This window comes from Hetaerina americana, unplaced genomic scaffold, assembly GCF_022747635.1.
Source record: "Hetaerina americana unplaced genomic scaffold, ioHetAmer1.1.p SCAF_6, whole genome shotgun sequence".
Taxonomy (NCBI): Eukaryota; Metazoa; Arthropoda; class Insecta; order Odonata; family Calopterygidae; genus Hetaerina; species Hetaerina americana.
Window position 1 is genome coordinate 52,116,034 of NW_027287205.1, and position 13,888 is coordinate 52,129,921.

The 13,888-nt window shown below is 37.7% G+C and overlaps 1 protein-coding gene across 8 annotated transcripts in view; it reads right to left on the minus strand.

Moving 5' to 3' along the window:
• Positions 1-13,888, minus strand: part of LOC139695519 (ankyrin repeat and death domain-containing protein 1A-like) — a 430,852-nt gene that overhangs the window by 18,312 nt on the left and 398,652 nt on the right. For 7 of the 8 annotated variants that reach the window (XM_071594344.1, XM_071594343.1, XM_071594342.1 and 4 more), the window contains exons 6-9: positions 11,037-11,240; positions 7,070-7,318; positions 1,398-1,496; positions 1,125-1,223 (exon numbers count right to left, since the gene is read on the minus strand). In XM_071594344.1, the coding sequence (XP_071450445.1) occupies positions 1,125-1,223; positions 1,398-1,496; positions 7,070-7,318; positions 11,037-11,240 (651 nt within the window). The remainder of the gene's footprint in view (positions 1-1,124; positions 1,224-1,397; positions 1,497-7,069; positions 7,319-11,036; positions 11,241-13,888) is intronic. The other variant, XM_071594341.1, reaches the window with a different exon arrangement.

A 13,888-nucleotide genomic window follows, 5' to 3' on the forward strand; every position in this document is an offset into this window, starting at 1 on the left:
TATCTTTTATTTATTGTTTAAGATAGTATTAAGGATAATTAGTGATGATCATATTTTTGAAATAAGTTCAATTGAACCATCGAAGCGTTTAGTACAGCACCTTTTTTTGCATATTTTTAAATGGGATTAAAATTTTCAAGGGTTCTTTACCTATTTTCGTCGACTGGTGGACAAGGTTTATTCATATAGACAGTGTGTTTGTATTTTACCTTCTCATTCAATACGCATTTCTAATAAATTTGAATTTGAACTTCTTAGATGTAATTTTTCTCCAATTTAAGTGGCAATTATTTTTTACAAAAGATAATAGTTTTGGAAATATTTTGATTCGTTCGACTTTTATTATAATCTCCTGCTATTTTTGAACAGCGGATACATACAGTCAATCAGGAAAAATCTCCATGGTTTAATTACAATATGCGTGAAACCTGTTATTTCAATTCATATTGACTAACTCTTACAATATTGTATCACGTCACCAATGGGACATTTCAAAAAGCAAATGATGAGAAAATTATAAATCACTCTCAATTCTTTTTCGTAACAGCTGAATGTTTCCTTACCTATATGTACAGCAAATTATTCGGATTGTAGTTGATAGGCCGGAAAAAATTATTTTTATATATCAACTGAGATTTGATTGTCTAAGATAAAGGGAAATAAATCACAATCTGTGATTAAAAGATTCAAGTCCGGATAAAATATATGTTAAATATCTCTAAATTATTATTACAAGTATTAATTTTAAAGCTGATTAGCTAGTTGGATAAGGTATAATTACTTCTTGGCATTTAATCTCTATTCGGAGCATTTGGAATACAACTTTTAACTTTTATTACGCTCGGTTTTATCAACGTGACGCATATGCTCATGTCAATCCTCAATTAAGCCGTAGTTGTTACTATGTTATTTTTTTTACAAAGATATACAAATCAAGACGAGAATAATGTGTAATTTGTTTTCATTTTCATCTGTAAATAAATGATCTACGAAGATATATTGGCAGGCCAGAGGGAATTCTGGAAGGGGATCAGACTTCTCATGCATTTTAATTCCGTTTGATCCCTCTGGCAAATTGCAGAATCTGCTGGGCTTGTAGGTAGATAGTGAAGGTGATAACTTACCACGTTTAAGGCATTTATATCTGCTCCTTTAGCAATAAGTAATTCGATTGTTTCAGTCTCATTTGTCAAACAGGCCACATGGAGGGGAGTGTTCCCATTCTGAAAAAATGAAATAATTTAGGTTAACTTCAATTCAACACCAATAAATTCATGCTTCACATTTATTTCTTCGAGAGCAGCTTTCAGAATAGGAATTTGAAGAGGTTTTATGTGCAAAAGAATATTAGCGACTGCTCTCTAATTTCATTCTTAATTATTAAAACGTTGCCATACCTTGCTTTGCTTGTTAACTATACACCCATGCTGGACAAGACCCTCTATTATTCCGCGACAGCCTAGGCTACTAGCTACATGAAGTGGTGTGTATCCCTTCTGTGGAAATTGAAAATTTTAAAAATATAATTAAAATCATTCATTGATTATATCTAATAAATGCGATGACAAACTCTACAAAGAATGAAACCCACAAATTAAATAACGGAAATGGATTCAAAGTTGATTTTTCAATTGTGAATGGTATTTTTCAAACAGCAAGATTTTGCGGAAAATGATCGCATCACTAAAATTGTTGCATTGTTCACATGCTGAGATGTGAAATTTGTAGAACCGAAATAAGTCAAAAATTAAACAAAATATTTCAAACCCAAGTTTTATGCGTGTTACAGGGGTTGAAAATAGCACTATTTATTTAAATCAGTTGACTTCCAGGATCGACATTTCGTTTAAATAGCAACCCCTATGTTTTTAAATATTCCCATTCTACGCACTAATAGTAAAGTTATACCCAAAGCATTTTTTATTCGGACTCATATTCATAAAGTCGGTGGGAAAATCATGGTGTCAAGTTTGCGGATGATCGGCTTAAGTTAGCTTGCCAGCCAAGTCAGACAAGCATTTCTGCGTGCATTGGAAATTCAGTGCTATAGGTATGGGGTAGGAATCAATGTAAACAAAACAAAGATCATGCAGTTTTTGAAAAAGAGGAAAACTAAGGTAAATATAAAAATAGTATGGCAAAAACAAGAGCAGGTGGAAGAGCAGTTTGTTAAAATGATCAAAGTTATAGGGGCATATGAAAAAGAATTGCATTAGGCAAAGAATATTTCGCGAGGAGTGAATTAATGACAGGGACGTAAGAGTAAGGATGTTAAGGATAGGGAGGCCAAAAATATAATATAGAGCGTAATATTGGCGCGGGCTTCCTTGAAACAAGTCGTTAGGAATTGACTGGGAGCTTTTGAGATATGGGTGTGGAGAAGGATGGTGGAATGGACAGAAGAGAAAAAAAAACGAGAAAATGTTATTCATGTTGGTGGAGGTGAGAGGATTGTTGGGAGATATTCAAAAGAAGCAGGAAAGATGGATGCAGGGCATTTTTCTTGGCAATGGTATGTTGAAGACTGTGATAGAAGAGGGAAAACGAGGAAGGGTAAGGGATAGGATAGGCATGCTGATGGAATAAAGAGAAGAAGGAAGTACGCGGAATTGAAGATTAGTTTGTTGTATTTTCGATGGTAATGTTGTGTTTTGTGAATAGATTCAAAGAAATGTATTGTTGTAATGCCTGTGCCCATCCAAAATCTACCTTAAACGGCAGAATACCAATGATAATTGGTATTCTGCCGAAAGACATTATGATTGCCCCCGTCCGTGAAAATGTCGCAATTTATGATCATGGACTGCTGCCATAGCGGGGTTTTCCAAATTATATGCATTTTAACAAGAATATATTGCAACGACTCCCATATTTTTCGCATTGATATAATTTACGACCCCCGGTTAAAAACACGCATTATGATGATGCTCTACTTATTAACTTACCGAGCTGATGGTTTTCCTTGTCATCTCTTATGCCTGACAAAATCACACAATATGCATTATTCAACACATATGCAAAATTGTTGACTTCCAAAACGTAATTCGCATAGTTACAGGTATGAGCATCCATAGTGACTTATCTGAAATGGCTACCCGTGGCCATAATTCTTCTGCTGCTGTTCACCCTGGCGAAATGTCAGCATAGAAGAAACGTGTGTGAAAGACTAATCCTAACGTGGAAAACCCATGAATATTTCTATCATTAATAATCCACGATAGTTTTAATGGATTAAACGGTTAAAAAATGTTTTTGATGAAATCCTTCACATGTTCAACGTTAAGTAGAATGTTTTGAGGCGTCACTTTGTGGAAGCGATTCATATCGGAAAAGAAAATACTTAATTCTTCCACATATATTTTATTTACACGACCTAGGTTTCGACTTACTGTAACAGTAACAACGATGATGTCACATGACGATGACTTTGTTAGTCGAAACCCAGGTCGTGTATGATAAAATATATGTGGAAGAAGTAAGCATTTTCTTTTCCGATACGATTAACGTTGATTTATTGTGACGGCGAGCTGTAGGAGGAATTACGTAATCGAGCTAATTAAACGTGTTAAAAAAGTTATCTCGGTTGCAGGAGTAAACCAGCATTAAAGTTGAAGGAAACTAACTTCATATGGGAAGCTCAATTCAGTTATGAGCTCAACGTTTGTATGTAACGAAACGGTTTGCACAAATTCAACGGAGATTTTATGCACGAATTTTATCTTTAAACACATTTTCCAATGGTACGAAATTTACTTTTCCTGAATGTGTGCCAATTCCAAATGACCAATAAAATAAAATTCTATTTGCATATTTTTAAGCGGTGGTCTGTAAGTGTGCAGAGTAGATTGATTCCGCGTATGGTGGTCAAAAAGTGAACCTTATATGCGGACAGAGAGAAGGCTCAGAAGTGACGTCAAATTTTCCGCAACTCATTGTCTCATTTAACAGGCAGTATCCAGACCCAATTTAATCCTCTCCTGGAATGTTTAGCGTCATAAATGGACGGCACTTGGTCATGGGTTTGTGGAAGTGGGTGATTGTCGCTTGACCAGTGCACGCCATGAAACGCAATACCCGTCAGCTTACTTCGTTTATTGTATGCAAACCTGCTCAAGTCTTAAAGCATCCTATTTGTTAATCTTTTGCAGACACAAATGAAAGTTCACATCTCCCATAAAAGTTCCCTCAATATAATTTTGTTCATACTGATATTGAATCATTTTCATTTTGCGGAATCATGTCATTAAATAGGTAATTGTTCAGTTAGGTCATGTTTCTAGGATGTTAATCATTGTTTTAATGTAATTTTTGTCTACAAATTCTAAAATATTCCCCCAATCGGATATGGAAAATGAAACCAAGTCCGTAGACGATTTTTCAGATTTTGCGAAAAGACATGAGAAATGGTTTCAAATTTTGATTTCTTAAAATTTTACATTTACAACGGTGTACACTAAGGGAAATTAACCCTAACACCATATTGGGTCATCCGCTGTATTGCGTTTTTCTAACACGTCCAAAAACTATAGTTCGTATTTCGATAGATAGAAGGTTGGTTTGATAGATGAGGGTGGATCTCAACTAATACAAGTCTAACGACTTGTCAAATTCACGCAGTAGGTTAGGATTATCCAGTTCTTTTCTCTGTGCTGCATGTGGCTTTCCACGGACCCACTATGAAACCCGAAAAATAACTCAGCTAGGGGGAAACTGAGGGTGGTCAGAGGCGTCACCCGGAATCGAACCCGGGTCATCTGGTCAGTATCTTAGTGCTGTTACAACTGGCACACCGCGTCAACATGTATTTTGAAACATATTACATATTAACTACGGATTTCATAAATTTAAAAATCATTTACGCCGAATGACTTCGAGAAATTACAAATGTTTACGGGGGCATGCCGCATTTGAAAACAAGACATGGTAATATGTAAACGTATGAACCGTCATAAAGTATGATAATCTAAGTGTTTCGCATATTGTTCTATATATTAACGAAGTACTAAATTCATTTTTCAAATAATTACAATGTGCCATGGCTAAACTTTTCTGACTGACTACATTTACAAATTGTCCTAGATAAATAAAAAATATAAATCTCCAGGAAATATATGCAAATTAAGTGACACATAGTTTGTGACTAAGGTTTTTATATTTATCGATAAATTGAAAGTACAACATCTAGTTCCTTTAAAAGCTCCAACATTTCAGAGTTTAATAGGACGCCTCGGTAGCTTAAGTTGCTAAAGCACTCGACCGGATATTGAGGGATCTGTGTTCGAATCCCAGTCAAGGCGAATGATTTTTACACTCTGAAATTGTTGCATTTAAATGCATTATGTTTTGATTAGCTGGTGTTAGAGTAGTCGAATGAATGTTAACTGACTGCCCATATAAAGTGTAATTAGTAATTAATTTAACGTTGTTTTATGCGTCGCATGCCGATTTTAATATTGACGGAAGCGTAGGGAGCTTACTTTTTATAACTGTGTGAAAGAAATCAATACACTTACATGACTGAATTTTATTCAAATCGTACTGAAAACGAGCTAAAAATAGTAAAAATTGCACTGAATAGTTACAAATATTCGTACCTTCAAATGGCTATTAATTAATGAATATTCTTTTCAGTTTACGGCCACCATAGTACCTGGGTGATTTGAAGCTGCCTGATTATTACGATGTTCCTAAAAAACAACCGGAATTTGACTTCGGCGAAGGCGGGAACTTACTTAACATTCCATCAGTGCACCAGTAAGGTAGGAATGAAATTATAATACCGAAAGATTTTCTGTCTGATCAAATCTTCTCACGTACTCCAAATTATTCTGCGCGTGAACGTTTAAGGGTCCAGTTGGCTGTAAAATGTGATGGATGGGTATTTTTTGGTGATTACGTAATATTTATACTTTGCCACTGTTATAACTTCGGCATAAAAATTACTCGGCTAACTTTTATTTCACGTTTATTAAATTGAAGGGTAGTTGTTGACGCATTGCTATATTTCCGTTTTTGCCAGGTAAATTCTAACGAACAACTTTTCCAACAATATGATATATTTTTGTAAAATATGTATATCCTGATCAATTATTTTCAGAGCGTAATATTAGCAGAGTAACGTACATTCTACCGGGCCCATCTGCTTTTGGCTCGACACAGATGCCAAGAGTAGGGGAAAGCTCGTTCATCCCCCTCAGGTCTATTTTACCATTAATATTTGAGAGTGGAGTTAATCCTTATGCAGCCAGAAATGAATCATCAGCTCAGCCTTTTTAGTAAAAGTATGTTAGAATATTGAAATTACTAGGCTAGTGAATTAATTGAACGACATCACTATACTCTGATGACGTACAATTATAAGGGTATAATGCAAGGATGTACAAGCAATAAGTTTTCAAACTAATTTACTGTAAAATCAGTTTCTTCGTTTTCTCATTAAATAAGCTTCTAAATTACGTAAAAATAGACGTTTAGAAAAGTTGTTGGAAGGATTACAATCACTGACCCTGATTTGGAGGAGATAATTTAATAATTATGATATTAAATTATGATTTTCGTTTCATAAATTACAATATTTGCGTAGTTTTTTCTAGTTCAGCCTATCATTTAGTGTGAATTTAATTGACTTTTGTAGTTCTTGGGTGGTTTCAGGCAAATTTGGATTATTGTCCTCATTATTTTTACATGCATTTTAACGAGTATCCATTTTCCATGAACCATTCTTCATGAGCAAATAGTCAAATTATACAGAGTAGGAATATAAGGAGGAGGATTGCGTTTGGGAGGTTTAGGCCAGAAGCCTTAACAAGGAGTGAGTTGATGACAGGGACGCTGAGTAAGGTGTTTAGAAAAAACTCGTTAAGCGGTCGGCTATCAGATAACAATTCTTCTTCGAAAGAAATTAGTACCAAGCGTTCATTAAAAATTTTTACTGCGGTCAATAATTCTCTTAGTTCGGGTAGTCGACCAGTTATTGTGACTAGGATACCGGCCAGTAATAAGTGCATCGTCTTCTTTTTCTCATCGCCTTTGTTTCGTTCCCTTTTCGCCTTCAATCGCTTCAACTTACGGCATTCTCCGCGTCAGGGGGTGCTCCGTGCTCTAGCAGCAGTATTGCGGCTTGCGTCTGCTGATTTTCCACGGCGGCGTGTAGGGGTGTGTTGCCGTCTACGTCTCTCGCGTCACGGACGTCCACGTCAGGGCAAGCTGCCCCCTCGTCTCCTTTGGCGGCTGCCTCCGGTCGCCGGTGAAGCAGCAGCAGTTCCACTGCCTCCACATGGCCGCGCTCGCACGCTGCGTGTAGGGGCGTCCTTCCGCGCTGTAGAAAGAACACGGGGTGAATTTTAGGAGATTTGCTTCGAGATGTCAAGTGTAACTGCATCCAGAAACTTCAGTTAGGCGCCTAAATCGCCAGATTTAGGGAGGATACCATTTTGAAGGGTGTCCAAACTCGTTAGGTGGCAAGAGGGAATACATTTAGGCATCTTTCTCAGCTCCCGGATTTAGGATGCAAGAAGTGTATCCTAAATACGCCATATTGCTACCCCATTATTCTAAGTGCGAAAAACCGAGACAAGTAGCCGAAGAATAATCGCCATGGCAAGAATTTATTGTCTATGTTGGCCAAAACAACATTGGTTGTCTATTTGAGAGAGTACACTTTTACTCGTTGAAAAAACGAAAGGCTTTATTAACGCGAGGTGGGAAAAGTTAGAGCTTTTCTTAGGCAAGAGAAATTTGGCGTTTTCCGCATGAATGTAGTTTAATTCTTGTAATAACTTTATTTTATTAAGTTATTGTACACAGACATTTGAAATGTAGAGGCAAAAACACATTTTTTTGTTTAGTGCTTCATTTCATGACCAAGGGCATCGTCTTTTTAAGTTAATCTGTTTACTCCTGTTCGCACATATTTTCCCGGGACACCACCGCGTTTGTATCCATGCCTCGTTTGCTTGCTTGTCAAATCTAGTTTTGGTATTTAAACATTACGGAAAATAATCTTCAAGCGTAATTTTGTGTTTGGGAATTTTATTTTTAACATTTACGTATGGCATTAGTAAAAATATAGCTGTCTGCATCAATCCAACTGGGTAATCATAGGTCCACCAAGCCTTGGCAAAGGGAGTCACCGTTTCACAACATTAGCCCATAAAGTAATAAAACCAACAAATATGAAAAAGTGCCAACATAGGCTAATTGTAGGTTAGGTATTTAATTTAATCGAAGCTAAACTTAAAAAATATGAATCAGCAAGAAAAGTACGTGTAAATATAAATGAACGACACAGGACACCAAGCATACAATGTATCAGAGAACAATTACGAGGATTAATTTTTTCGTACAAGGATTAATGACCGAAAAAATACCCTGCAGTTAAATACCATACAATAACTAAAAAGTTTAAAATTATTGAAATGTTATAATATCTGACCTAATAATTAACACAAATTAAAAAACGGATAATCTATATAATTCATAAGAGAAAATGAATACGAAATTAGTACTGAAATCGCCCAAGTTACTAAATTAAAAGAAAGAAATGGAAAATTGCATTGACTGACTGCCGAATGAATTGTAAATTGAACTCAGGATCACAAAAAAACTATTACGTGGTTTTTGCAGCTACACACGTATGTTTACACAAGATTTATCAAAATAGTAACATTCGGGCGTAATCTGTTTATTCCTGTTTCTTCAATGTTGGCATAAAAAGTATCGATAACAATTTTCTCTAACGTTTGCGTGAAATACTGAATTCAGGCCATTAGTTAAGCGTGCGCATGATTGCAGGTCGTATTGGCATTGATAAGATGGTAGTGCAAACCATTGGTACTGAAATTTTGGCGTTGCGAAAGATCTGCGCTAAACTCGTCCCGAGGGTCTTGACGGAAAACCAAGGCCAGAGTTGAGTTTCTACTTGCGAAGACTTGCAACGGCATTACGACGATTCCGCAACCCCAAAACAGTCCAGGATTGGCACCAGGAGGCTATTTTCTTTTCCCAAAAGTGAAATCCTCCCTCCAAGGACACCACCTAGTGACCCTAAGTGCCTTCAAGGCAGATTGCACGCTTACCTTTAAGGACTCCCGGAATCCGCCTACCAGGGAGCCATCGAGTCGTGGAAAAACCACTGGCAACGGTGTTTACTAAGATGTTCTAGGGATGTACTTTGAAGAATTTTGAGGCTTTGTAGCAATGTCTGATTTAGATCTATTTTTCCGAAACTTTTCCCGATACCTTTTACGCAAACCATTTAGATGGCAGTATTGCTGTGTAGGGTGTCTATACTCAAGCTGTATTTTTATTAGGCCTCTTACGTCAAGACACCTAAAGCAGGCTCCCTAATGCTTAATCAGTTTGGAGGCAGTTTATATCGTGTGTCATTTTGATAAAATTTTCTGAGCTGTTACCCCTGAGTGAACTCTATCAAACAACGAAAAAAGTCTTCCCATGTTACTTTTTGTAGAAATTGACACCGGAAATCCAAGACTATACATTCTCTTATAGCAGGCGACGAATATAGTCAGAAGAATAATGGATTAATGGCGCAAAAATACATTTCTTTCTCAAGAAAAACTGATATCATATGCGCAATTATATAAGGAAAGTAGTAGTGCTAAATCATACCTGCCTTTCTGTAAACTATATTATTTTTGTAGAAAAAAATAACAGTAATCCCATAGATTGAAACAAGTCCGCCCCAGAAATAGTACAAAATAAACTTAAGAGCACGTTTCAAAAACTAATAACGACCTCTGAGTGCTTAAAAACTATATTCCTATCACCTATGTTTAAGAACAACGTTTGGATGGATCTTACATTAATTTTCATCAGTCGTCACCAATACGTGAACTAGGGTGACACATTGATTAGTGAAATCACGATGCAATTATTTACGACTTTTCTCTCTGTCAGTTGCTATTAGTCACGCTCAAGTTAGTTGAGGAGTTTATTTGCGCCATTTGGGATGGATGGTTATAATTATCTATTTGGAAATTGTACTCTTGATAGGTTATTCAAGGAATGGGGTAAGGGCGGAGAGAAATCCAGCGTCAGCATTAATCAAATGTTTTTACGAAAGGCGCCAAAGGGGTCCTCAATTTAACGGCTAATCCGACGGCGTCCTCCACAATATGATTATATCAAATAGGTCTCCATATATATAACTCATCGGTCATTTTCTATTTATATTGATATAATTAACGTGGCGTCATATGTGAAGAACATATTATAGCTGAAGATAACGTTTCATTCAAATTTTTATTCAGTTAAGACTGAAAAACGGCCATTTGCATCTATAATGTTTTCCAATTGACAGGCTTCGTTTTGTCTCTGTTGAATAGATTTATCCTACTTATTTTTGGGAGAGACCATGCATGATATAATACATAATATAATCTATTAATTATCGTTTGAAACCGTTACCTTTATTGGTAGCCGTAGGCATAAAATAAATTTTAATTGACGTATTGCTGATTCCCACCAGAAAAATGCCTATATATTGTCGTAAATAGTAAATTTAGACATAATAATGTATGCATTTTTGTTGATGTGCTTGTAATTATTGTGATCGATTTTTTTGTTCAACTTGATGCCATTTATTAATAGTTAGCAAAGGATTCCGCACAACAGATACTTTATTCAGTAATTACGTAACTCTATGTTGATCCGAGTAACAGAATGACTTCTGGAGGAACTGTCTAGCATTTGACAAACAGGTTTTACTCGTTGACTTTTAGGGAAAACACTGATGTGTTTTCTCTAATCTAATTAAAATTTTTTCATCAAACTATCCAATTTGATGCACGAAAAGTGTTTTTAATTTCATTTACTCTTGTAACCTAAATTAATAGGAGCATTTTATGGAGGCAGAGCGTTGTTAAAGATGTGATATTAAAATATTTAATCCATTTAGCTGAAGCACAACTGGAGCCGATCACTGTGCAAAAAATGTGGGCATTTCAAAGTAGCTATAAATTCATATACTAGCTTTCAGTTTTCATTATAGCAGTAAGAGTGTTCGCTTATCTTACTTTATCAATGGCGTTGGTTGATGCTCCCGCCTCCAGTATTCTCCGTACGACGCCACTATGTCCCCCAAGTGCTGCGTGATGCAGCGGCGTCTGCTTCTCTGCATCCACAGCTTCCAGATTTGGCTCATCCAGAGTGTCCAGCAAGAAATTTACGACTTCTAGGCGGTTGTTATGTGCGGCACAGTGGAGGATGGTATGTTGTTTCTGAAAGAGGACAGATCACACTCAAAAGGAGTCGAAAATATAGTGCAGTTAGGAACGCTTAGGGAAACCATTTACGGAATTATAAATACAAACATTTTTGAGGTACTTTTAAGCCATTTAACAATGAAACTGTTAAAGCATGTCAATTACTAGCAATATCTTGGACAAATCACCTGTTAGAAGAAGGCAAATAGATGTTCCTCCTACAAAAAAACAAACCGAACAAGAGTAACGAGATATTTCGTTGTAGTGCGAAAGGCGAAATGGAGGTTTTCGTCCTGGGTTGGTGTTTTAATCTGAGTAGAGGGGAGGGAGGGAAATGAGAGGAAATGGGAGAGGAGGGAGAGTGAATGCCGATTGTGGCTGAATCCTCACTAACGTAACGTCTTCTCTTTCAAACCCAATGGTAGGGTTAAGAGGATGGATTGATTCGTGCAGTGTTGTCCGATTAAAGGTTTTTTCAGTCTAACATTAAGGCCACCAAGGAGGACATTAATCTCTCTCGTTTAAAAATAATCCTTCATGTCGCTTTCAAAAATGTGCACGTAATTGCAATGTAAGTCCCAGTAATGTTACCAATTGGGATTGAATTTTATTGAAATATTCACTTGTAAATATTATTTAAAAAAAGATGTTTCGCTAAGCTATTTGAATCCATCTTATTTCATTCTTTATTACAAAAAGCCATGATCAATTGAAAAAACTGTGGGTATTATGCGACTTGATAGTGAAAATAAAATTTCTTAATTCATTACACACACACACACACACACACACACACACACACACACACACACACACACACACACACACACACACACACACACACACACACACACACACACACACACACACACACACACACACACACACACACACACACACACACACACACACACACACACACGCACACACGCACACACGCACGCACGCACGCACGCACGCACGCACGCACGCACGCACGCACGCGCGCACGCACGCACGCACGCACGCGCGCACGCGCTCTTCATCTCTGAATACTTTCTTCCGCCCTTCATCCCGTCCAACACCCCTATCCTGTTCCTTCCCTTTCCTCTTTTGCCCAATATTCTACCCTCTATCACAGTCTTCAACATCCCACTGCCGGTCAACACCCCCTTCATCCACTTTTCCTGCCTCCATAGGATTGCTCCCAGCAAACCCCTCTCTTCGCCCACCATACCAAGTACTTCCTCATTTGTTTTCTTCTCTGTCCATTTCACCTTCTCCATTCTTCTCCACACCCACATTTCAAAAGCCTCCAGTCTACGTCTATCCTCCTGCTTCAATGACCACGTTTCCGCGCCGTACATAGCTACGCTCCATATCAAAGTTTTTACGAGTCTTTTCTTAACATCCTTACTCAAAGTCCCCGTCATCAACTCCCTCATCCTCGTGAAAGCCTCTTTGCCTAGCGCAATTCTTCTCCTTACGTCCCTACTACTTTGACCGTGTTGGTCCAAAACACTACCGAGATACGTAAACTGTTCTACCTGCTCTAGTTTTTGCCCTCCTATTTTGATGTTAAGCTTGCCCTTTTTCTTTCTAGAAAATCGCATAACCTTTGTTTTATTAATGTTGATTCTCATCCCATACCTGTCGCACTGAATTTCCAATTCACTCAGCAATGCTTGCAGCCCCTTGGCTGACTGACAAACTAAAGCTTGGTCATCAGCAAACCTAACTGATTTTACGAATTCCCCGCCCACTTTCATTCCTACCTCGAGTTCTTCCCATGCCTCTTTGATCATTTCCTCAGCATACAGGTTGAACAGCAACGGTGATGATGGGCAACCCTGCCTTACACCCCTTCCTAACACTGCCCATCCTGACTCCCCGTTTCCCACCCGCACCTGAGCAGTCTGAGACATGTACAGGTTGCGGATTAGCCTCCTTTCCCTCCAATCTATTCCTATTTTCTGCAATATACTCATTAGTTTTTCCCAATTCACTCTATCAAACGCTTTTTCGAAATCTACGAAACAGGCAAATACCTCCTGGTTGTGTTCTGTATTCCTCTCGATTAATAATCTCATTACTGCAATGGCATCACGCGTACCTCTCCCCTTCCTAAACCCAAACTGATCATCCCCTAAGTAATCATTTGCCCTACTCTCTATCCTTTTGTTTATGATCCTGAGAACAACTTTAGCTGCGTGGGATATCAAACTAATTGTCCTATAGTCCTCACATGACGTGGCCTTTACCTTTTTCGGAATCGGAACTAAAACTGCTCTCACAAAGTCTTCCGGCCAGATTCCCTCCTCATAAATGCTACGGATCAGCCCATATAGCCTCTTCCTCCCACACTTTCCTAAGCATTTTAAAAGTTCCACGGGAATGTTATCTACCCCCACGGCCTTATTTAGTTTCATCTCCCTTAATGCCCTTTCTATCTCATTGTCTAGTATGCCTGGACCTAAGCTGTCTTCCTTTACGTCATTTTCTTTTTCAATGTCTAACTGTGTTGGTCTGAGTTCTTTACTATACAGTTCTTCTATATACTCCTTCCATCTCTCTTGGATCTTTCCTGCGTCAACTATTACCTTACCCGCCTTATCTCTAACTATTAGCATAGCTCTTCCTTTCTTACTTCCCGATAACGATTTAACTTTGCTGTACAGCGCACC